The following is a 25,676-nucleotide window of genomic DNA, read 5'->3' as shown; positions in this document are numbered from 1 at the left end:
GAAGCGTTGAGCTGTTGTGGTTTTCGGTTTAGCATTTTTTCTAAACGTGTGAAAGCATTAAGTAGCACTATGCAGAAAAGAGTGTGTGTCGTTGTCGCAGTCGCAAAGCCATACTTTTTTAAAAGCTCTTTTTAGCCAGGAATGGGTGCTGCATTAGTGCGTGATCAATAATTTGATCAAACTCCCATGATTGGAGTATCTGGGTTAGGCAGTCAAAGCCAACTCTGGGGGATGTGGCAGGTTAGGAGGGGGAGGAAGGCAATGCTGCCATCTAATCTGGATTAAAGTGGATCTAGTACCTCAGAGTTCATGTTTTGACTTTTAAGTTCATTAGCTTCAGACAGTGGCCTCTAAGTCAGAATGCTGTACCTGCTCCCCCACCCCCGTGTCGCTGTGTCAAACTGAAACACCAGATTTGGTGTTCTACGGAGCAGAGCTTTCTAAAAATCTGCACTAGCAAACTTTAGCTTTCACCTGCCACCACTTCCTTTAGCAGCCCTATCACGAAATACCGGAAAGGAAACACACGGTTGTAGTTTTAAAATGTCGGTTCTCATATTTCCATACTTAAAAAAAAATTACCTGTTTGGTAATGCCTGTCTGCAAAACCTAATTTACAGTATTTACAAAACTAAGGCAGTATGATACGGCTGAAATTAAATTGCATTTCTGGTAGGCAAATCAGCACATTATGTCTTGGTATCACACAGAAGACACGTGGGCAGGGGATGCTTTGGTGTAAGAAGCAGAAATACTCTTATAGCCACAGGCGAAAAGAAAAATCTGCAGCAGTTGGTGAAGCTTGCTTTATGGTGCTACTGACATTACAAGAGCAAAAACTGGCTTGTATTGCTTAGATCGTGAATTATTTTGCCTGCAGGCCTCACAACTAAAGAAGCTGATTCTGGAGACAGGATAGTTGGTTTGTCAGGTTGCCTGAGATTTCTAAATTAATTTATTTTTTGTTTGTCTTCCTGTGCGCTCCCCTGTGTTTCTTTGTGTCCCTGGAAATGTTGGCTCTTCCTGCACACCCTGGGATTTCATTACGTCCATCAATGCCAAACAGCTGTAAGTATAAAAAATATGTTTCATGCCTGAAATGTAACTGGACTGCAGTATTTTTTTCAGCAGTCTTTTGCAGCTAAGCTTCTCAGAATACAAACCAGAATGTGTGATGCTTGGTATTGTTTTTCCTTTTTACTGTGATAAACTAAAGACAAGTGACTGAACAAGACAGAACATTGACAAAAAAAAAACTATGGTGGTATTAACTTACGCTGGACATTATAAAGAATTTTTTGTGGTATTTTCAGGGTGTGTCATGGTATTATTTTAAATAGTTTAGTGTAACTGGATCTTTATGTAGATTTAAAATGACATTTTTTGTCGGACGTATATCCAATTAAAAACATTTTAATGTCATTTTAAAATCAAAAGCCTACTCTTAAGTTTTGATTTTAAAGGAAATATTTGGCACAAGGCTCTAGAGTCATTCTGCCTGTTATACCTTTAACTTAGATGTAATGGCACCTTTTTGTTGCCATAATCTTTAAACAAATTCTGCCTCAAAAGCTACTTTGAATTAAACTCTTTTTGAACATAGTCTTCCAAACTTTGTTGCCCAAATTATTCTGCCTCCAGGTAGAAACACCAGTTAGCCTTGAATAGCACATTATCTTTGCGTTGCCTGGTCCCCTGTCACTGTGTGAAATTTCAGCACAGAATCAGCATGACCAGAAATGAAGCAAAGCAGGTCTCCTTCTTTCGTTTAAAACTTTAAACCTTCCCAACAGCAGACACGGCCCCTGTCTCCGGGCAGCTCTGCTCCCCTTTCTTTATCCTCCATCTGTCTGTATTGTTCTTAAACTCAGCAATGGAGCCCGTCCCAAATGCTACCTGGCTTGCTAACATTACCCAGCATGCCATTCAGGGCAATTTTTATAGTTTTAGAGAGAGTTTTTTGTTTTAGAGTCTGTGTCATGCCCTGTTAACTAGAGTTAATTTTAGAGTATGTATTGTTGTTTTGTATTATTGTATATAAGTATTATGGTTCAAGCCATGAGCGATAAGGGTACACAGCTGATACACTAAACACACTCATTAGCAAGTGGCCAACAGTGTAATACATTTAAACGACTTTGAAAGCCCTTGTGGGTGTTTAGTCTATTCACCAGTATGTAGGTATTTGAAATATTCATATCACGCATGAAATCACGGCTGATAAAGGGCCCAACATTGATGTGTATGTGTACAGCTCCATTCTGGGCTTTGTGGTTTAAATTTATAACACATCTTGAATATTGTGACTTCTGAATACTTTCAGTGTAAACTTAATCAGTTGCAAAATAAAGGTGTGAGAATATACATTTTCTTCTTAATCCAACACAGTGGAGAGTCCGTTTCAATTCAGGCAAGATAGTTTGTTCACGACTTTTTGTTTTACACTTTAGAAAATTAGATTTCTTTGTGGTTTAATTTTTTTTTTACTTTCTTACAGCAACAGAAGAACCTGGAAGGATATGTTGGCTTTGCAAGCCTTCCAAACCAAGTCTATAGGAAGTCGGTGAAGAGGGGCTTTGAGTTCACCCTGATGGTCGTGGGTAAGAACACATGCTGCTCGCCACTCAAGTTTTCCCTTGTTTTGTTTGAATCATTTCATTGTATTCTTTGCGGTTGGCATTTTAACATCCTTCACTGTGTGGTTTGTTTTAGAGCGAGAGAGAGAGAGAGAGAGAGAGAGAGACGGGTTTGTGTGTGTATACACAGCCATATTTATACACAAGGGACAGACCCCCAGCTTTGTAGTGTTAATTGCTGAGTCAAAGACGAGGGGCGCAGATTGCATTCCTGTTCAAATTCATCTCGATGTCAGATCCTTGACACTGTCTCTCAGCAAAGAAGCATTTGGGTTGGAGTTATCTAAAAGTGCACTCAGCGAATCAGAAATGCAGACATTCTTTTACAGCGCTCGGATGTGGTGGTTGACGCTGTGCCAAGATACTCCTTGGCTGATGAGGCCGTATTTGGAGGGACAGTGTATCCTAGGGTCAAAGCCATTTCCTGTGGTGGGACCAAGAGAATTCATACCCAGCATGCATCTAAGTAAAGCCAGTAAAGAAAACAGTGCGTTGTTAATGCTACGAGAGTGACGTCTCTCGTTGCATTAACAATGCACAGTTTTCTTTACAGGCTTTAATTATTGCTACTAATAAATGTTCAAACTTGTTAGTGAGCTGTCTCTTAAATGTTGTTATTAGATAGTTGAAGTAGAAGATCACTTTTGCTCCCCCCTCACTTCTGTTGCTGTTGGATAGTGACCAAGTGGGCCTCTGGGGGCTGTGAATGCTTCGCTCTGTTTGTAACAAATATCTTCATTTTGGGGATAATTGCTGAAAAGATTAAACAAATGGCTTTGCAACAAGGAAAGAAGAGGAGGTCCTCTGGGCTTTCTGTTGCTTAAATGGTGGCTATTGTTTTTATGGTATCACCCGCTTTCACGGTCACACTCAGCTTTTCTTGGCTCCAACTAGCTGCGAGCCCACATGTCCCTGCAGTGCTGTTCACATACAACGCAATGCGTCACCAGCACGGTGTGATAGGAGTCAAGGATAAAAGATAAAGGGAAGCAAGAGGAGAAATTGAGATGGCATCACCACCAGTGGCTGGCTGGCTGGCAGATCTCTGCATGCCTCATAAAATCACATGACCCAACAACCTGTTCAGCAGCTCATTTCACAGGCTTGTCAGGCATTCAGATCGCAGTTTCTCGCTCATTGTTGCATGCGGTGATAAAATGTACAACAAACAGATGACACAGTACGAGCTCCACACATTACCCTTTGCTTGTAGCTCTGGCATAAATGGTGGCTCGTTAAATATTGACTTATGGCCATCAGCAAAGTCGGGCAGTGCCAGTGGTCGTTTCCACTAATGATCCTTTTCACTGGGAGCTTGGACACTGGACGCACAATGGAAAACCAAGCATGAGAAGTCTCCCGGACTCCACAGCCAGCCAGCTGCACATAACAAGAGCCATTGTTCGTGTTGTTTTCTTAGCCTTTTAACTGGTAACCCAAATGGATCAATGTCTTGGGCAAATGTTACTTGCATCCCCAGTAAGACACATGGTCTTTTCTTGTGTGGAAGATGCCAGCAGTAGACTTTGTATAGCTGTATTACAAGTGATTTTAAACCTCTTATTCTGAGTCATACTGTGTCTCACAATCTCACTGTGTTTTGTTTTGTTTTTTTTACAGGTGAGTCTGGACTGGGCAAGTCCACATTGATCAACTCTCTGTTCCTAACAGACCTGTATTCAGCAGAGTATCCTGGACCATCACACAGAATCAAAAAGACTGTGCAGGTACACACTGACAAAAATATCTCTTTTAAAATCAGTTAAACCTGCAACAGCATGTGCTGGGCTTAAATAATATCACTGTATCTTTAATCAATACAGGTGTTGTGGTATAAAAGTTTTTCTTTATCTGTCCTTGTGGCAGCAGACCTGAAACAGATATTAAAGAAAATGTTCCACTGCAGATAATTTTTGAGTGTTTATTGTTTAAATATTGCAGTTATCATTGGGACCTCTATATCCAGAGAGGTACTGACGATAACCACGAGATTAAATTTAGATATTTTCATTCATTGTCCCATATGTGATAGACGTGGTACTGCTGAAGGATCACTGTCAGACTCTGCTATTATTTAGTACCAGGCAGCCTTTTGGGGGTGATGCATGTAACGTTTTTTCTAAACAAAATGGGATATTAAAATACTACACTAAAAAGTCTTAAAAGCCTGAATGTATGCCATGCAGATTGACCAATTAAGAAAAAAAAAAAGGTTTTTACTCGTGTTTGTCATCATGAAATGTATCTGAATATTGGAAGCTGGGGAGAGTCATGGGGTGTTGAAAAGGTTTTGTTATTTTTAGATTTTTCTCCCAGTTTGTGAAATTATTCTCACAATTGTTTGAACAAGTCAGACTTGCTGTCAGCTGACCACATGACTTCATATTAATCTTCCTTGATTACAAAACACTGTCCTAGATCCTAAAAGCCTAAAGTGCTGTGTGACTCTTGCTTCAAAGCGTTTCTGGTTTTTCAGAATAGTTATCAATAGCACAATATGCAAAGGCATGTTGCTACATGCTACCCATTGCCAAATATTTTCTGTATGAGTTTTGAAATCTTAGATACACTTGCCTTAACGTGACGATCATTTTACACCACTCCTTCCATACTGTGTTTTCATTGCCTACTAAACAGGTTTGGTTTCAAAGGCGCAGTTTATGGGAGAAGTAAAACTTAGCATTCCTGTCATTCTTTCTTCGTTGACAGGTGGAGCAGTCGAAAGTTTTAATAAAGGAAGGCGGTGTCCAGCTGCTGCTTACAATAGTTGACACCCCAGGGTTTGGAGATGCTGTCGATAATAGTAATTGGTAAGCTTCACCACCACCTTCATTTGTAATCCTTAAAATATCAAAGCTACTCTCTGACATTCCTGATTCAGAAGAAGGGTGCAGCAGTTCTGCAGATTTCAAAAGTGGATTCAAGTGCTTTGTATGTTTGTCTTTTTCGCTCATTATTGTGAAAAATCCCATTATCTGCCAGAATCCCATTAATAAATGTCACCTATTTAAACCACTTGATCAACTTTTTATTCTTAATATCTATTTCCGACTATGGGGAGGTGAAATATACACCTCAAAAACTTCTTCACACTTCTTTGACTCATATATAATGTAGAACACCAGATAATTGTAGTGACACATTTATCATGACAGTTGTTTTATAGACAGTTGTTTTACAGAGTTGTTTTATAGACACACAGTTGTTAAATATGATCCTTTAACTTCATTACATTTTGCCACATACAACTTGGACAGGACATGATACATGCTGGTCTGATGACCCTGTCATTTTGAAAATAACGAATGCGAGAGAAGGGGGAAAGAAAACAGTTCTTGGCAATTTCAGACTCCTAAAGTCCACTTATACCTGATTATACCTGTGTGATTATTTATAAAGAGCAATCTAATTGACCTATCTTAACAAGTGATACATTCCTGCTTAAACAGTTTTTATCAAAGGAATAATCATAAAATGGTATATGTGCACCTTTGGCACTCGAGTCCACTAGTGAAATGTTTCCCTGTTAAGAAACAAAGACCCAGCGATAACTTAACTGAAGCTGTAATTTGTATTACACAGCTGGCAGCCGGTCATCGACCACATTGACAGCAAATTCGAGGATTACCTCAACTCAGAATCTCGAGTGAATAGAAGGCAGATGCCCGACAGCCGAATCCACTGCTGCCTTTACTTCATTGCCCCTTCAGGACATGGGTGAGTCTAGGACACAGATTCCATTAAAGACAACTGTTATCAAGAACCTCTTTTAACACTATACTATGCTACTACAAGCATATCCAGAGAGAATTAACCTCTTAAACTGCCACATGATTGTTGGGTTTGAAGTTAGCGGATGAAAAGCATTGGACTGGAAAAAGGAAAAGGTAGTAAGGGGAAGGGTGAACAGTGAGAGGAAATGGTGTGAGGAGGGAAATGAAGGGTCAGTAGTGCCTCAAAGGTCAGTGAAGCAGGGTTGTGAGTGGAAGAAAAGGTTGCTGGTTGAAATTATTGTGCAGCCTGGAAAATTCAGAGAACTGTCGGTAGTGTAGCATTTCCTCCCTGAGCATTTTCAGTTAATATGGCTTTCACGGAGGTGCTAGATGTGCGTACTGCTTCTGAAACTAACAGCATTGAGCAGTAGTCATGTTGGACTGCTTAAATTTCTGCAGTAAATTCAAATCTTGACATTCTTTTTCTCCTACAACTGGACTCCCCCACCCCCCCACCCCCAGCTGTTGTTGTGAGTGATAATGTGAGACTGAGTCAGCCTGACTTGCAAAATAAGGGTTAAAAGTGGGCCTGTTAAAAGGAGAAAAAAGTGTGTGGGGGTTCTAAGCAATACTGAGATGCTGGCTGAATGCCCGGCAGATGATACTGATCACAAAAAGATGACTGTGGAATTTTAATTATAATGTTTATCATTCATAAGCTACCATATCTTCTATAACAGGCTGGTGTGCTCATATGGCCTTTTTTCTGTGTGTGTCTACGTGTCATGGGTGATACACGATGGTTAAAGATGAGAGAGTGTGAGAGTAGTGAACGTGAGAAACTCTAGTGGTTATTTCCTGCCCTCGGGGGGAAAAAAAAACAAGATTAAAAACCTCTTAAAAATGTATTTAAATGCATGAGTTGGTTTTATTCCTTTTAAAGTGAACGGTTGCTCTCTGTCACATCTATTGACCTTTAAAATAGATAAAATGCAATTTGCTGTTTTGTTTCTTGTTGTGTCTGCTGAGTGGCTTTGCAGATTTCATTAATATGCAAATATCGCTGCTTACTCACATGCCTTTCAATCTGCTGAACATGACCTACTGTAAGCTGTGAACCAGGCTCTGTCTTCTTTTGTGTCCTCGTCTGCTTTCTGTGAGACATTGTGTTTGTACAAGCCCTTGATCTGTACTCGCACAAGCTTTACTTTTATCCTTGAGGATGGGCAGCGTATGCTCTGGCATAAACACAACTGCACACTCACAGAGCACCCCCTCATAACAGAGCTGACTGCTCTCACACAGCCGCACAATGACCTCCAACATTGTGATATGCTCTGGCATTCACAACCCCCGCAGCTAAACCCTGGTTTTCCTTTGGGGTTTGAGGGGCTGACGTGACGTCGAGGTTATCTGCAGGTCTAGAAAAGTCTCAAAAATCACTGAATTCAGTTCAAGACTTCAAAGTATTGCAAGATTAGCATCCAGGAAGACTTTATATAAAATACAAGGGAAACTTGAGTGGTTGTGGATTTTGCTGTAGGATGCAGTGTTACAGAGTGGGTACAAAGTAACTAAATATAGGAAAAAAAACAAGCACAGCAGATGTCAGATGACATAAAAGTGACACATTGTAATAGTGTATAAAGTGATGTGGACAGTGCAGGGTTTAAGTTAACAGCAGAGGAGTCTCTTCTGTGGTGTGTATTGTAGGTGCGAACAGTTTCCTGCCATTGTGGTAGTAAAGCAGAATCGGTCTGTTTAACAAAGTGCAAAGTGTAATTTGTGCCATGGGTGGTCAGTCAATGATGGATAGCAGTTAAGATAATGGTAACATTTCCATCCTTCAATTTTTATGACAATTTTTTTTTGGATCCAAATTGCACTAATGCATGAATTATATATAATATTAAATCTAGGTCATATTATCAATATTAATTTACATGATACCTTTACATAATTGGGTCAGTATATTTAAATCCTTTCCTGCATCATTGGTGACGTGTGTGGCATAGCAGTTAGTGCTGGGGCCTTTCTGTGTGGAGCTTGCATGTTTTTTCCCTGTGGCGCGTGTGCGGGTGGAGTGGTTTCCTCCATAAATCCAAAGACATACATTTTAGGTTAACTGGCGATTCTAAATTGTCCATGGATTTGAGCTGGATAGAGTGACTGAAGTGTACAGAATAATGTGCTTTTCAATATGTAGTTAAAAATGTGTCTTGTAGTCTGAAGAACCTTGAGTGGTCAGTAAGACTAGAAAAGCACTTTATAAATGCGAGTACATTACATTATTAACATAAAACTGAATTTTTTTTCTGGCCATCTGTTCTTCTGTTGGATAGTTTTAGGGAAACACTGACATACTGGCTAAATATTTGTATTGGCTGACATTTGCATAAGTTGACATGTTTTCTTTTATCTGATTGGCTGTTTTGTCAGACTGATTTTGTGCAAGCTAAATGCTTATTTTTTAAGATAAGGTCTCCCTGGAAATGATTCAGAATAAATTAACCAAAAAATTATAAAAACTTAAAGGATATTAGCATTAGGATTTATACATCTGTAAAGTCCCAGAATCGCACAAAGAACGCATCCTGAGTAAGACCGTAATAATTATAGTCATGCCTTAATTTTTCTTCAGAGACATGAATGACAAATATTGGGTTAAAAAATGCTTTTATCAGCACAGCACAGGATCACCATTCTTCTGGTCTTCATTGAGCTCTTGATTATTTAACGCGATTTAACCCTGATGTTTAGAAGAATTATTTAGCTTTTGAAATGTATTCATTAAAATGAACTTATTTCAACACCAGTTTTGCTAATGCTGTACCACTTACGATTTCCTTTCTCCCTCCCTTTCTTTGATAAAATATGTAACCATATTTGTACAAGACAGTGTGGGAAATATGTCTGTCTGGGTTCAACATTATTTTCTTCCCAGTAAAGAGATAAATCTGGGACACGTTTAGCTTAGCCAGACTGGTGTTAAATCACATAGAGGGCGTTGATAGACTGAAATTCCTGTGGTTATTTTGTGTGGAGTCAAAGTTGGGAAAACTCCACACCTTCTGACCTTGTTTTCAGGAATTTAATGCGTGATTTCTGTGATCTTTGTGTGTGAAGTCGCTAAATTATCACTCAGCATGTGCCAATAAACTGTCTGCATTGTTTAATGTATTATCAAAGTCCAGATTACCTGTGTGTTTGCACCCGTACAAACTTCCTTTGTGAAATGGAGTCAATTAAGTAGCTTTTCATTGCTGCATTGCATCATTGCAGATTGTCTCAAAGAGTTTAAGAGCAGCACTGTGTTGTATACAAGCCTGCATAACCACATGATATCAGTCTTATCTAAAAGCACTTAAAGCATCATATTCTATTTCAAGGCACATTTAGACTTTAACCTCAAAGAATCAATAGAAGACATGATTGTGTTTGATAATAAAATACAAAGTCAAAATCCAAAGGTACTGTGGTATTTCTCCAGCTCATAAACAACTAAAAATAGCAATGCCTCCCCATGACTGAGAGGTCATATTCCTAGATATTACAAACATATGTAAGGTGTAAAGGAGTTCTATATTTGGCTTAGCTCAACTTATCTAGTCTATAAAAGAGCCGATCAAGAAGCCGTAGTCAAAAACCAGTCTGCCCTTAACTATCCTAGTAGCTTATATATATATATATATATATATATATATATATATGTATAGCAAGGAGTAAACACAACAGTAGTTTGGCAATTTATTTTATGCTTTATTGTGCTGCACTTAGTTAATGTGTCTGTAAAGGTCTGACATTATTTCAATGAAATGTAAAGCTGTATTTTGATCTCTGCAGACTGAAGCCCCTCGACATCGAGTTTATGAAACGGTTGCATGAGAAAGTGAATGTGATCCCCCTCATCGCTAAAGCAGACACTCTCACCCCTGAGGAATGCCAGCAGTTTAAGAAGCAGGTCAGTGGTTTCCACAGCTGCAAACTCCTGCAGAAAAAACTATGTCAGAGGCTCCTTTATTTATTTATTTATTTATTTTTTTAAATTCCCTTGTGGTCATTGGTATGACTGATGCCCAATCAGAATGGAGTAGAACACACCATGTTTGGTGTTGCATCTGTCAGTGAATACAAAAACAAGGTGGTATTGCAAAGAGCTAAATTTAGCACTGCGTTTTTATGTAGTGTCCTGAGCATGGTGGTAGTAGGTCTACACAACCTTTGTGTGTGTATATGTGTGTTTTAAGGTTCTTTTTCCTTTTTGTTAAAAATGTCATCAATCTGCCGTAAGATCAGTCTTCTGTTTTGGCCGTCATTGTAAACTTAACTCTTGTGTTACAAATATAGCTGGTGTCAAAGGCAACTTAACACTCACCTGGTTGAAAACCCCCCCCACAAAATGTTACAGTTACCAATATAAACCGTCCTCTGAACAGACACATTACAAATGACACCCTGATGTTGTACCGCTTGTTTAACCATTTTGTTGTCTGTCAGAATGACTTAACGGCCTTCTTTCCTCCTGATAGATCATGAGGGAAATCCAGGAACATAAAATAAAGATTTATGAGTTTCCTGAGACGGATGACGAGGAGGAGAACAGACTGGTGAAAAAGATAAAAGTAAGCGTCTTCCAGTGTGTTGTAACCACAGGTTCATATATTTGAAATACTTAAACAAAACCAAAAAAAATCATTGAGCATAAATGCTTTGTTTTTTGCTAGGACAAGTTGCCACTAGCTGTGGTAGGATCCAACACCATCATCGAAGTGAACAGCAAGAGAGTTAGAGGGAGACAGTATCCCTGGGGGGTTGCGGAAGGTAAGAGACAGAATGTGTAATAAATGCATCTAAGCAAATGAAAAGAGTCTTATGATGGGACAGAGTTCCTAGAAACATGTGCATGCATGTTTCTCTGCATTGTTTATTGGATTAGACTGCAACTGTTACTTGAGTCTGAGCTACAAACAAGTTTATGTAAAAATTTTTATCCTGATAACTGACTGATGTCTGTCTTTTCATTACAGTTGAAAACAGTGACCACTGCGACTTCACCATCCTCAGGGATATGCTCATCAGGTACTGAAGAATGAAAAATGCCAGAAGACCTCATAATATAACCCTTGTTTTCTACACATAGACCTTATTACATCACTCATTAGTGCATTGCTTTGGTGTTTTTAAATTTTCATAATCTAAAAAAACCCCAAATATTCTTTTTCAAAGAACACAATCAGTGACTGGACGACCAGCCCGGTCTTATTTTGAAAGTTCCGTTCTGGCCTGTCCCATCTCATGTTTCCCTTGCCAGGCACACTGGTGTAATATCAGTTTCACTTAGTTGCTTTCGCAGAGAGAATCTTGTCTCACACTGGGACGAGGTTAACCTGGGGTTCAGATAGTTAATGTATCATTTTTCCACCATTACCTATTTTTTGTAATTTTGTTTTGAATTTTTGATTGACTAGATGGTTTTCGTGTTTACTTTAGTTTTTAAAGATCTATTTTTAATTGTTTGTAGTGGGTTTTTTTTGTTGTTTTTTAAGTAGTGGTTTAAAATGTTAAAAGTTGGTGACAATACTAGTCATATTGACATCCCAGTCTCGTTAAACACCTGCACAAAAGTCTCCCCAGGGTATTTCACCACAGTGACTAAGACTGAAACTAAAGACATTTCCTGAGGCCCTATATCATTTAAGTTGGTTTTTGTGTTCCTCAAAAACCTTTCTATTTTTTTTTTTCATTTAACATTTAAGGTTTAGTTGGATATAAAAAAATTGGGTCCAGCCTACCAGTTTAGACTGCAGCTAATGTCTGTAGTCCCCTTTCTGCTCTGGTGATCTTCTGCATCACCAGCTGCAGTTTAAGCCAGTTCATCCTCAACTGATTATGTTGCACGTTTTTCAAAGTAACTACGATTATCATCAAGAACATTTAAAAAAATAGTATAACTCGAAGCGCAGTTAAAGTATATATATTCTTCTTTTTCCACCCCAGAACTCACATGCAGGACCTGAAAGACGTGACAAACAACGTCCATTATGAAAACTACCGCAGCAGGAAGCTGGCCGCTGTCACCTACAATGGAGTGGACAACAACAAGGCTAAAGGACAGCTGTCCACCAAGTAAGTCCTGGACAAAAGGCACTAGACACATCAATTGTAACTAAAGGGGTTGAGGTTACCTCTGCTGTTAAACTGCCCGAGTAACAGCTACATTTTTCAACCTAAATTTTAAAGCCTTCTGGATTTAGTATCACATATAATGAAGCTAATGCGTAGCACTGAAGGAAGGGTTATACCAGAAAGCATTGTATGTTTAGAGAACACACAGTGTAGATAGTGTATTTTAATTAAGTTAATAGAATCAAGTTGATTTCTGCAGATTCTGATGTTACAGAATGTGTTGCAGTTTTGTGTTGAACCCATTCCATGCATACTTTTTGATATTTCATGTGTTTTGGACTTTACATAAGCTTAATTTTTCAAATTTGCATGTGTTAACTTAAGTGGAATAGATTTCTGAAAGCAGTGGGATGAACATTTGTCACATAGGAGACTGCAGATGGCTGTGTTATCACATTATGTAATCATATCCTTATTTTATTTAAGTATATTGGTTCCAGGCAACAGGGAAAGACAAAGCTGGAGGATGACTTCTTTCACTGAACCCTGTCATCGCGATTTGTGAAAAATACTGATGTGTTGTTGTTGTTGTTTTTTTTAATTGTAGTTCATCACTCTACTAATTTTCCACTGATTTCAAGCTTGGATTCAAAACACAATGATTAATTTTCATTAATACATTCATAAGCAAATGGCTAACACACACTGCTAAAACTCTAGCTCCATGTTGCTGATGCTAACACACAGCTAAACATTTGACCGACGGCTGAGTGTGTCTGACACGCAGCTCACAAAGCTGACACTTATTTTTTCCACACTTTTTTTTTCCATTTTGCAGTGAAAAAATAGCTTCAGTCACAAACTAATAAGTGTTGTTTTATTTTAGTGCATGATCTCATCATTGCATGCTTTGTGTGTGTGTGTCTGTGTCTGTGTGTTTGGTTGTGTTTTTGTTTTGTTTTGTTTTTTTTAGACTTGACACAGTTGAAGGAATGTAAGTTGTCAATTTTTTTTTCAATATTTTTGAGACCTATAACATCTTCACATCTTCATCTTCACATCCTTCCTCTCCTCTCCTCTTTGGCTGTATTTGGGTGGTTTCTCTCCCCCTTGTTGACTTTGGTCTGCCCCTGCCTACTTTTTCCTCAGTAAAGGTTTTGAGGAGGAAAACTGTGAACGGCCACACCTCCTGGTCACCATAGTTTACCAGCCAGGACTGTGATGCTTTCAGTTTTTCCAATCGACAATTTTTCCACTTCTATATAGTCACTGCTGCCTCCACCTACTGCTGCTGCTTGGATTAGCAGCAGAGACCTGCGCATGAGATGTTTTAAGCGGTTACCAGTACTGGGCAATATATCACTTTTAGAAAAAAAAAATATGTAGACATAGAATAAAACAGTATCTTTGTCATAGATATAATTTAAGTTGTGCTGTATGAAGAATTTGTCCAGCAAAGCCATACTAGTGTTTGCAGGTCTTGTTACCACTGCAGTCTCCAACCTCTCCACTCTCCCTCTGCATCTACAGTTTGCTTTCAAAGTTCACTTCCTGCATGGAGGGAAGTGATGCCAGTCCAAAAAAGCATGTTAGTTTAGAGATTTAACTGACATTAACAACTTAAGCAATTATTTTTACTTATTTAATACTTTTAGAAGACAGAAATAAAGGTTTACACTGCACAATTGTTGTAAATATTAGCAATTTAACTACAAATTTTAATTTTAGTAAAAAATGAAGGTTAGTACGATAACACTAGAAAACTGTTGTTTATTCTCCCAATAAAAATTGCACATATTCAGCCTAGTTTTATCATCCGTACTCCACCTTAAGTGACCCTACAGTTTGAAAACCTCTGGTATACTAGATAAATGGGCATTACACTTCCTCTGTAATACATAAAACTGGCTACATCAGATATGAAAGTAGTCTGACTGGTGCATGTGTGCCACTCTGCAAACATAAATCTGGAACACTTCTTGTTTTGTCGCAGAAATGTTTTATTGTGTGCCTATTTATTTAAATATATTAGCAGAATAGTATGCAGACAGTAACAGACATCTGCATTTATTCTCACAGTACCAGCCGGCAGATGCTTTGTAACTGTAGGCAGTCTACCTCAGCCCACAGATGTTTGTGTTGGGTGTTTAGCTTTTAGTCCACATAAGCTGGTGGAGTGTAAAAGTTTCACTTCCTTGTCGGAAAGGACAGTCTGACAGCAGGTAAAGCTTTGAAAATGTTCTAATTATAGTGTGCTCTTGAAATGAGGCAGACAGGTATGCGAAACAAAAATGTCTCTGGCAGCCTGTTGCCTTTCTTTACGAGTAGTCTACTTTGAAAATCCATCTATCACCTGACCAGAATTATAAAACCTGACTCACTTAATGAGCCTAGCATTTTAAAATTTGTCAAAACCGGACTCATGTCTAAGTTATGTTGATTTGTGTTAGGCGGCATGCATGATGACTAAATATAGAAAGTATCAGGCTTAAAGAGTTGAGAAAACCATTTCTATTAAGATTTAAAGTTTTAAAGACTTTTAACACTCCAAACTAATCTGCTTCAGCAGGACTGGGAAAAAAAACATATTTACATGAATATGTTCATTAAAGCCCCTTTTCCATTAGTACCTACTCTGATCGGCTCGGCTCACCTCGACTCTGATCGACTGGTTTTCTTGAGTACCACCTAATGTGCGTGGTTGTCATCATAGAAACAAGGCCCTGCATACCGTTACATAATTAGTATGTGACACAAATGCTACAACGAAGGTGGACGTTGATGCAACATTATACCTGCTGCCCCTTTTTTAAATAAGTAAATTCAAATTAAGAAAAATGTGAAAATAACTTGTGCCAGCTGAGAGCTGATGATTTCAAATCAAACACCAAAGCTTCTCCTGCTGCCGTGTGAAACTACTTTTTAAATAAAAAATATTAAAAACGTGATGAAGCAAGAACCTAGCATCCACTAGCACACGTTTTGTGTGGGTTTTTTTCTTTTGTTTGTTTGTTTTCCCCCTTCAGATTTGCTTGGCCTCCCTGGGAAAAACAACAATTTAAAATAGAAAATGTTTACAAAAATGACAAAACAAAACAAAAAATTGGGCGTCTCTCCAGTTGTCATTCCCACAAGCTACATTCCTCGTAAGCTCAGGTAACCGCTCCACATTCTTCATGACAGGTCTCTGTTCACTTACACTGCAACAAACCAGCCTGGTGAGCTTTACTAATGTTAATCCACCTCCTCCACTCGCTGTCAGTGGTCACAGGTTCCTTGCATTGACTTTTGGATCCCTCCTCTGGTTCCCAAAATTGGTTTGTGGTTGCTTTCGTGTTCTTGTCGCAGCCTGGGATCCTCCATTCCTAAATCTTCACCTGTGCCTCTATTTTTCTCCCTCCTGTTGTTTTTGTTTGGAAAAAAGGGAATAATATCGTCACAAGATTTCTTTGTAGTTATGAAAATGTGCTGTATAGATTGATTGATTGTTTCTGTGAGCTCAGCAGACAACAAATTTAGTTCTAATAAAATTACTTTTAAGGTTTGATCCAAACTGGTGCATCTCATGGTTACATTTCAAGCATTGTCCTGCTTCTCTTTCTGTGATGTTCCAGCCTGCATGCAGTAGTATCTGGAGGAAAGGAAATGCTGAAATGAGACTTTAATTTGCAGACAAAACTGACTAAAAAAGCTCACATAATTAAGTCATTCTACTGATTAGAAACATTAGTAATACTGAATATACTGATAAGTAGGATGATGCTAGTCACATTCTGTAGTTCACTTCTAAATTTCTATGTTTGTGCATGTTTTCTCGTGTGTTTTTGCGTGCTTCCTGTACAGGAGTCCTCTGGCCCAGATGGAGGAAGAGAGACGAGAGCATGTGGCTAAGATGAAGAAGATGGAGATGGAGATGGAGCAGGTTTTCGAGATGAAAGTCAAGGAAAAAGTGCAGAAACTCAAAGACTCTGAAGCAGAGGTAAAACACACAGGTTAATGAATTCTGCAATTCATGCAGCAGTGAAGTTGCCTGTCTGGGCTCCTTCCTTCCTCTTATGCTGACGTGTTTCAGCGGTTAGACGTGTGAGGGGAACTATATGAGAGCGCGCTGTTGATTTTGTGCACATGAACGTTGCTCTTTTGCACGCGGGTTTTATTCCTACGTGCCCAAAACGATGTTTAGAAAGCAGATGTTTGAATGTAAATACTAAAATTCAAACTGGAGGGCTCACATATTATTTTAATCTCTTTGGATTATTGCAGAAAATTCTTTCTTAGCCATATTTTTTTGTTTTGTGTGCATTTTGAAGAGATAATAGCCTTCACATCCAGGTTGATTCAAGCTGCTACTGACAGGAGACTGGCTCCAGATGGTCTAATAACAGTTTTATAACTAAATGTTATTAAAATATACCAATTCTGTCTTTGAGTCATCCTCAGAACTTAGTGAGCTCATAATGTTAATAAAGTAGATAATATTCTACCAGTGTAGACAAATGTTTTTTTCCTTCATTTCATATCTCTGACAGTACGTATTGAGACTTGGATTCAGTTCTTAAGTCTCCTCTCTCTCCTGCATTTCTCTAAAGTCTTTATTAGCTCAAAGTCCTCCATGAACAGCTCAGTTTCACCAGCACCCAAATGTAAATGCAACGCCCTCTACAGTACAGACTATAAGTCATGTTTTAAAAGATTAGTCCAGTTTGCGGTTTATATGTGAAATGCAAACACTGACTGGTGTTGATGTAGCAGTTGTCGTCTCATTAGTACAACACCAGTGGTTATTTGAGAATTTGCTCAGTTGAGAGGATGTCAGTCAATCCTTCATCCAGCCTCTGTCTCACTGAAGTCCTCAGTGATCAGTTCCTGTGATACCTTACAGACCTCAACATTTGTCCCATCAGAGCACTTCGCTCTTAAAATGCAGGCTTACTTGTGGTTCCTAAAGTTTCTAAAAGGTATACTAAAAGCCAGCACTTCAGGTATCAGGTGGAACCAGCTCCTAGTTTGGAACTTCCTGTGATAGCACCTCCCCTCCTCTTCCTTCTTTTTACTACTGTGGCTTTGTGTCTCGTCCTTTTTACTCTTCTCTTTCACCCTTCCACCCCAAATAGCTTTGGGAGATCTTCCACCGCTGTTGTTAAGTGCTACTCTTTACCTTTAAAATTTAAATCACCATGCGGTGACTGGTGTTGGGAATTGGTGCTTTATAAATATATAAATATAAAAAGTTTAATTAAATAGCAGAGTGTAGTCTGAGGCTACATCCCTAGTTGATATCTTAAAAGTATTTAAATTACATCACTTTTTTGTGTTAGATTAAATATTCTACATAATTAATCTGTCACTGTAATTTAAATAGAAGTTGGAGTCAAAGTTATAAATAAACCTTCAGACTAATAAAAATTTAATTGAGCTTCTGATGATTTTCAGGATCATTTGCTGTCCAATTTCCCTCGAGGTTAAAGTTTCAGCTCATTTCTTTCTCTCTTTAATCAGCTGTGTTTTTCTCTCCTGTGAGTGTTAAGCTGCCACTAAACTGAAATTTAGCCATAAGCTCGACAACATTAAGAATTAAAATATAAAAACGTGGTCTCACTTTGACACTATGATTGTCTCTTTATAGGATTATTCATTCTCCTTCTGTGTAACTGAGCCTGTATCAGGAACACAGATAAAGTGGCAGTTCGCATTTCTGTGTGTGCATCACTCGGCTTATTTCCTGCATGTGTGCCACTGCCTTCAGTCCAAAGTGCTTACAGCGTCCTCTGTTCTGTTATTAGCTTCAACGGCGTCATGAACAAATGAAAAAAAACCTGGAGGCTCAGCACAAGGAGTTGGAAGACAAGAGACGCGTGTTCGAGGAAGAAAGGGCAAACTGGGAGACCCAGCAGCGCCTGCAACAGCAGCAGATGGAGGCCACCAGGTACAGCACACACACCGGGGCTCAGATTCTATATATGCATCATCATAGAGTGGTTCAGCTTTATGCAAAGTTTGTGCATGCATCACACATTGCAGGGTTGGGGAATAAATAGATTAGTGGGTTATGTCTTTTCATTTTCTTAGATTCTGCATTACAGTGCATGCTGTTTATTTATCAGACTACCAGCCCTCTAAATACTTGATTGGATTCATCCTTTATGCTGTGTGTGTTTATGGCAAAGTGTGTCAGCTTCAGGGCCAAACAACAAAACAGAAGCAAACCATCTAACAGGAGCATAAAAATGCATGTAAAAAAGCTGCAGCAGTGTTTTTTGCTTCTGTGAAATGTGGTGTAGTGAGTGAGATTGTTGTATGAATGTAAATTTTTTTGTGCCATTTAGGGTATTTAGCAGGGTTGCACTTTATGGTGTGTAACACGGTTATCTTCAGTTTGGCTGAGGGTAGATGCAGTCCACTGTGTTGTAAACACAGTGGACTTAGAGGCAGCTTCCTATGTTTTAACTTCCTTTCTAATGAAGTTTAACTACATTACCTAATGTGCACAGTATAAAGGTTTTCTAGCTCTGTAATAAATTCATGTGCACATGTGGCTGTCTGCTGCTGTGTTTGTGCTGTTAGTCCTTTTACTTTGCGACAGCAAAAAAGAAAAAAACAGAAGTCATAATGTTGAAAGAACTTCTGTGTAGATGAATGAAACCCGTCAATGTTTATTTGATCCTGGTTGTTTTCATACTTCTTCCTCTTCACGGTGAACTTGAGTGTGGTTGTTTCAGTCCCTGGACATGGACTGCATGTGAATGGATCGCTGTAGTCTCCGCAGTGGCTAAATTTCCATTATAATCCTCTAAACAGAAGAATATGGACCCATGCAGGACCACACCCTTAAAATGACACATCAGTAAAAAGGCAAAAAGTACAAAAACGATTGTTGACAATGTTTCACAACATTGAAAAAAATAGCATAACACTTAGGATTTTTGAGAAGGTACCAACAGTATCATGTATGGTCAATAATTTTGATAAGTGGTAGCTTACAAAAAAAAAAAAAAGCAGCTAAAGACTGTTTATTCTGCCAAAAATGAAAATGGACTTGGAGCCAAAGGCTCTCATTCTTCTAAAACCAGGGGGTTAATTTTCCCAAGGGGCCACCAGTACAAGTTTATAAAGGGATAAAATTAATATTGAGTAAAACTGAGTTCAGGCACTCAACATTCCCAGTTTCTCATGTAGCTCTTTGGGATAACTAACCGCCCACTCCTGCTCTAAACCAGGCTTTGAGCTTCGAGCTTGTATATTATTTGATAATTTTACTCGAAATGTGATTTGGATAAATTGGGCAAGGGAGGTCACTCAGTTGTGATATGAATGGGTTTATTGTTTCTTCTTTATCGGCTCACATCACAGCAGACAGAGCCTCCGTCAGAGCGTCAAGAACTTTGAACAGTGTTGTTAAAGATTCAGCAATCATCAAATGAAGTGGTGTTTGTTGTTTTACACAGTTATAACCTACATATATAAATAAAGATGAAGCGTTTGTAGAACAAGTGTCACCAACTTTTCCCCTCTTCTTCTTCAGGACCCTGGAGAAAAACAAAAAGAAAGGAAAGATCTTTTAAGGACAGTCGGCAGGACCACCCCAACGCAAGAAATTTTTGTTCGCCAATGTTGCCAGTCAGGACACCAGTGTGTGGCTCTGATGTTACCCCACCTCCTCCCAATCTTCCTCTATCCTCCCCTCTTCTCCCCGCTCTCCTCCCCCTCTTCTTCTGTCCCTGCTCTGTCTGCCAGAACAGCCGTGCTCCTGCTCCCAGCCGCTAGAGAGCGCACTGGGGGCATTTGTGGGTGTGTGAGGGGGCCTGGGGGGGTCTGCATGTAAGGCCAGAACAGCCTCTGCAGAGCCCCCTGGCTGCCTAAGAACTTATCTTCTTTATCATCCTCAAGGAATGTTTACTTCCTATATTGTTATTATTATTATTGTTGCTGTTATTATTATTTTATTGTTAACTAAAAACTGTTCTCCACCCCCAAATCTGCTGCTTTCTTTCTTCCCAAGGTTGCTTTTAAATGACTGGTGTGTGTAGATTTATCATTTACCTGCGGCCGCGCCAATGTTTATCTTTTGCTTTAATTTTGTGCTGAATAAATCATTAGAGAGTGATATGAAATGCTGAATATGGAATATGTACCAATAATCTTTATAAATGGTGGCCAAATTTCCCCAACAATCGGTTCATCCCTACAAATACCCACAAGTTAAGTCTGTACAATCAGTTTCTGTTGAAATATTTGTTTACAGGAAAGTTAAAGTATATGAACATTTAACCTGACCTTCAAATGTGTATCAAAGTAAGAAAAGGACAAGGCATTAACGAATCCTTTGTTTTGTTTTGGTTTTGAGTGTACCTGTTAAACCTGTAACAATCGTCCCATCAGCGCAGCAGGCTAGAACGAAACACTGTCGGTAGAAAAAACGAGAAAATGCACCTTGGGCCTTTTTATAGATAACAAAAAAATGGAAAAAGCTTCTTTTTTTTCTGAAATATAACGCTTTCTTTTTCCTGTGTGTTTAGCTATGTTCACTAGCCTCGGACCACCATTTATATTGTCATAAGTGTTATATTTCACTTTAGTTTATTTTTATATATACCGAGCCAGCTGAAGTAATAACTTCTTTTGTATGTTTAGAAAAATCCTCAGAGACTTGACAGCTGCGTGTCCACTGTTAAAGAAAAACACTTCCAAATATTAACAGTGATTCTGGACACATTGAAAAAAATAAAATAAAAACAGCCCACATGTTATTTCAGTTACTCTGCGGAAACGATCAGTGGGAAATGAAGAGTCAACACCACATTTTGCTTTGGCTATGTACTCCATCTCTGTATTTTTAATTTTATTTTTCATTTGTAATGTACAAAGTCACTTAATAAACCTGTGATATTGAAGAGTAAGATGGATTTATTATGAGAAAACATGTGCTCATTATGAAGTGGGGAGAACACCAGTTTTGTGACTGAAACATAAACATAAAAGAATGCTTTTTTTTTTCTTCTTTTTGCTTTTCTTTTTCTTTTTTTAGCCCCTCAATCAAAACACGTGCTCTGGTAATTTTGAATTATTAAATGTGACAATATAGGAGACTGTTTTACCACTAGGTGTCGCTCTGTGCACTTTAAGTGTTAGGGCGATTTTCAATGGCACTAAATGTGATATTTTATACATTAAATAATATGTACAGACTATAAAAGTTGAATGGAGACAAATCACACGGATGGAAATGTAGTTTTTCTCTCCGATCTTCAGCCTTGAATCGACGCCGGGTCACAGAGCTCCTGCGGGGATGAAACCAACAGTTGACCAGGCAGATGTAAGCTGATGTGAGTGTAGATTTATGAAAGTGTTGCGGGAAATATACCTTAATCCCAAGAGCTTCTCTTCCCCATCAGACCCACAAAGGTTTGAAATTTGTGCCCTAGAAAGAAAAACAGCATTTCACCATATTTTTTTTTACCTCTGAAATAATACTGAACTGAAATGCAAAAAATAGAAAGTTATAAAACTTACGTTTACGTGCCGTCCGTGTTTTTCCTGTTTGTGAAGAATTAAATGGATGAGTGAACTCTCTCTGGGTAGATGAGCAGTTTAAAACATAAATCTGCATAAATTTGTTCAAAATGCCGTCATATCGTCCTACCAGACTCCTTTCTCCCCATAAATCCAAGATGTTGGCGAGATCCTGGTTTTCTGGTCATTCTCACTAAAATGTCTTGGATTTCTTTAGAGTTTGGCCATTTTTCCTTATATGAGACCAACACAAGCAAATAAAGACGTTTAATATTAAACATTCTCTTTTTCCATATGAGAAAAATTACAATAGAAGCCTGAAACTGAATCCAAGAAATTATTTTATTAAAAGTTTTTGAGCCTAAGCATTAATCACAATCACATAATTTGTTTTAACTTTCTTTATAAGTACTCTGAAAGGACGCTGGCAGCAAAGAAAGTGCCAACAGGTTTATAAAATCTTACCTCCTCGATGTCTTCTCTCCAGATGTCAGCATCCATATCTTGACAGAAAACGTTTGACAGAAGCAGCACAAAAATGAAAACAAGTTTAAGCGTTTCCATCACTGCAGACTGTGTGTACTTAGCCAGGAACACAGATAATCAATATCTGTGTGCAAGTGGATCACACCTCACTGCTGAGTTTCAGATGAAGAGAGCAACATCCACGGTTCTTGTGCCGAGGTCCATTTACGCAACGTTTGCGCGCTTTTACGCACGGCTGTGTGAGTGAAAGATGAGGGATAATGCTCATCTCCGGCAATTACTCTGAGTCACTTGTTACACGTCTTCTAAATGGCCTTGTGTGACTCGTTCAGAGAAATGTTTTGAACTGGACTACTTTAACACTGGCTAAAAGATTGACGGTGGAGGCTTATCAGACTACGCTATATGATAGAATTGGAACATCTTCACAGCACATGGAAAATCGTTAAATTAACAGTAAAAGAGTCAAAGATTAAAGGAAAATAAATTATTATTCATTTTCAGTGCGTAACTATCCTTTTCAAGGTCTCCTACAGATCCACACTGCAGTGTGGACTCTGATTTGTGCACTCAGCAGCTTATTGTTGCTGTATGTAACCACCACTTTTTTATAATCCATTTTTATTTGGTTTTGTACTTCCTTTTACATCTTAATTTCTCAACATGTAACCTGAAATTTGACATGATTGTGATATGGTGAAGCTCTCTGAGACATGCCTTAGTTTTTGTATTAGCAGATGTGCAAGAAAATGTCCTGATGTGAATAAGATACGGTTATATAAAGAGCTACATTATACTTGTACTTTACATTGTTTACTTTATATCGATAAAACTGAATAGTTTTCTTAATAATAGCAACCAACATATGTTGTAATGGCATACTGTAGTTCTTGCATTGGCTCTTGTGTCGGATAATCTTTTAAATACTTTTATTGAGATGAAATAATACGATTCAGTTTAATTACGTTTTATTTATACAGCACCCATTCATAACAACAGTCACCTGCACGGTGCTTTATATTGTTAGGTAAAGACCCTACAATAATACAAGGAAATTCCCCCGATAAGCAAGCACTTGGCAACAGTAGGAAGAAAAAAATGTCCCTTTTAACAGGATGAACCCTTCGGCAGAACCAGGCACAGGGAGCAACAGCTATCTACCACAACTGGGTGGGGGGTAAACACGGGTAAATGTGTACAATACTATGCAAAAGTCTTAAAGTGTCCTTCATTTCTTCATATTTTGGAAAGAAAACTGGTAATAGGGGGAAACGTGTATGTAAATAAAGTGCATAAAGCCAAAACACAGTATTTTACAATTCTAATGAGGTATGAACACACTGCGTCGGTAAGACGGAGGATCCATGACTGATATTGTTCAGTTGTGAACAAGACATGTTGCCAAAGTGGCTTCAGTATAATTTCTTTAGGAACTAATAAAGATCTGATTCTGATTCAGTCAACAGTAGATTGATCAACTAAAGAACCAGATGCGTTTTTCAGGACCAGTATCAAGTCTTTCCTTGATGTTTTTATTCATGTTCTTAAGTACTTACATACACTGTTCACCTGCTGTGGATTTTTTTTTTTTTTTTTTTTTTTTTGCCCCGCAATGGGAATAGTTTCTGTGTTTTTGAAACAGGTCAGCAGTAACAAAGTACCTGATGCTAAACTTTAAAACTGCTTCTTTAACTTGTCTGTTATGTGTAGACGCTACACTGGTTCCCCTTTAAGTTGGATTCTTTTTTATCCTCGGATGGTTCATAGACATGTCAGGGGCAATGTTCCCTCTAAGCTGCGCACGTGCGCAATTGCGCACTGCTGGCACTGTCTCTGCGCACAGAAAATCTGCGTTGCGCACAAAAAAAAAAATCTAACCTGAATTGAAATTAAAATTAAAACTTGTTTTGCAGTGTTAGTCAGTAAGTGACTGGCTGCTCCTGTATGGGATTATAACGATGCCACCTTATCCCACAGTCCCAATGATGCGATTCACATTCGTATATACGCAGCCAATCAACGTGGTTGACAGGCTATGACAGCGTCCATATGTGCCAACACCGGTGTTTTAGCTAGCAAAGCGGCGTGGCTGATGTGGAGTGAAGCCACGTTAATGACAACGTGTACAACCATTGGAGATGTGAGCAGGACAGACGGAACGATTGACGGAAAAAGTGTGGACTTTATACCAGTTTTTAAATTGTGTTGATAGGCCACGTAAAACCAGAGTTATGATAAAAATATCTGCAATGTTTGGTTTTCTTCCTGAATACTATCGTTGTTTATATTTACTGCGGGAAGAAACGGTAAAACGGCATTTTATAAGGAAAACGCTCGAAAGCGCTCTCCGCCTGTGTGCAAAAACAAAACCAAAAAAAACCCCACCCTTTCCTATTGGTGGAAAAATGTACCATGTCGACCAATCAAAAAATGATATGGCAACGTGGCATCTAGTTGTTAAGAAACGGGGATGAAATTTTAGGAGTGACGGCGGTGTTTTGAGATGTGAGAGATTTGAGACGTTTAGCGCAAATCTTGTGTAGTTAGTGTGTAGTGTAGTCAATAGTTTTGTTGTGTGTGTCAGAACAATGAGGCGACTGCTGAATGTTACAGGTGTTACAGGAGTGATACATCTCCTGCAGGCCTGCAGGTATCAGGCTGTTGTTCTCCTTTATCTCATAGTGGACAGAAATTACTTTTTTTATAGTGGCACAAATAATTTGTGTGGCATCAGATTTGATGCAGAACAGCTGATTGTTCTGTAAATAGTTTGAAATGTTTATTTAAAAACGCCTTGGCTGCATTAAAAAAAAATAGCTGCAAAAAACTTTGTTGTTTGCCAAACTGAGTTTTTGAAGAAGTAACTATATAATTAATTGCCCAACATTGGTCATTATATACTGTATTTGGCAGACAGAGAGTTACAGACTCTCTCCCAGACCACAGACTCATACTCATAATACAAGTCAGAGCTTTATGAAAAGAAAGAAAGAAAGAAAGTTGTGTTTGAAAAAATTGGAGTTCAAGTTATTTTTTACTTCCAATAGTGTTAACATACCACACAGGTCATGAACAAGATTTTTTAAATTTTCATTGTAAGTGAAGCAGTTAATTAAAAGTAGTCTAACATAAATGTAAATGCTGTAATTTGATTATTGTAATAAACCATGTAACTTGGATGGATTAGATGCTGGCGTGACCACAG

General features: G+C 38.5%; 1 protein-coding gene across 2 annotated transcripts; it reads left to right on the top strand.

Moving 5' to 3' along the window:
• Nucleotides 1-1,059: 1,059 nt before the first annotated feature.
• septin7b (septin 7b) lies at nucleotides 1,060-21,366 on the top strand. 2 transcript variants are annotated; one of them, XM_063484922.2, is made up of 14 exons: nucleotides 1,060-1,068; nucleotides 2,498-2,600; nucleotides 4,257-4,363; nucleotides 5,346-5,446; nucleotides 6,219-6,353; nucleotides 10,193-10,310; nucleotides 10,879-10,971; nucleotides 11,074-11,170; nucleotides 11,377-11,428; nucleotides 12,347-12,475; nucleotides 13,449-13,469; nucleotides 16,319-16,454; nucleotides 18,259-18,401; nucleotides 19,998-21,366. In XM_063484922.2, exons 2-14 carry the CDS (start codon nucleotides 2,591-2,593, stop codon nucleotides 20,035-20,037), a joined length of 1,182 nt encoding a protein of 393 aa, XP_063340992.2. In that variant the 5' UTR covers nucleotides 1,060-1,068; nucleotides 2,498-2,590; the 3' UTR covers nucleotides 20,038-21,366. The 2 variants fall into 2 exon arrangements, with proteins under 2 accessions (XP_063340992.2, XP_065327869.1); XM_065471797.1 differs by lacking the exon at nucleotides 13,449-13,469.
• Nucleotides 21,367-25,676: the final 4,310 nt, after the last annotated feature.

Source organism: Pelmatolapia mariae, linkage group LG10_11 (assembly GCF_036321145.2).
Source record: "Pelmatolapia mariae isolate MD_Pm_ZW linkage group LG10_11, Pm_UMD_F_2, whole genome shotgun sequence".
NCBI lineage: Eukaryota > Metazoa > Chordata > Actinopteri > Cichliformes > Cichlidae > Pelmatolapia > Pelmatolapia mariae.
The sequence above is the reverse complement of the archived record's forward strand: the minus strand, read 5'-3'. Positions and strand labels throughout refer to the sequence as shown.

What these genes read in the sequence shown, in the direction of transcription:
- septin7b (XM_063484922.2), top strand. An exon ending in GCCAGCAGTTTAAGAAGCAG is followed by an intron (nt 10,311 to 10,878) that starts GTCAGTGGTTTC and finishes TCCTCCTGATAG; the next exon opens with ATCATGAGGGAAATCCAGGA. An exon ending in CAGCAGATGGAGGCCACCAG is followed by an intron (nt 18,402 to 19,997) that starts GTACAGCACACA and finishes CTTCTTCTTCAG; the next exon opens with GACCCTGGAGAAAAACAAAA.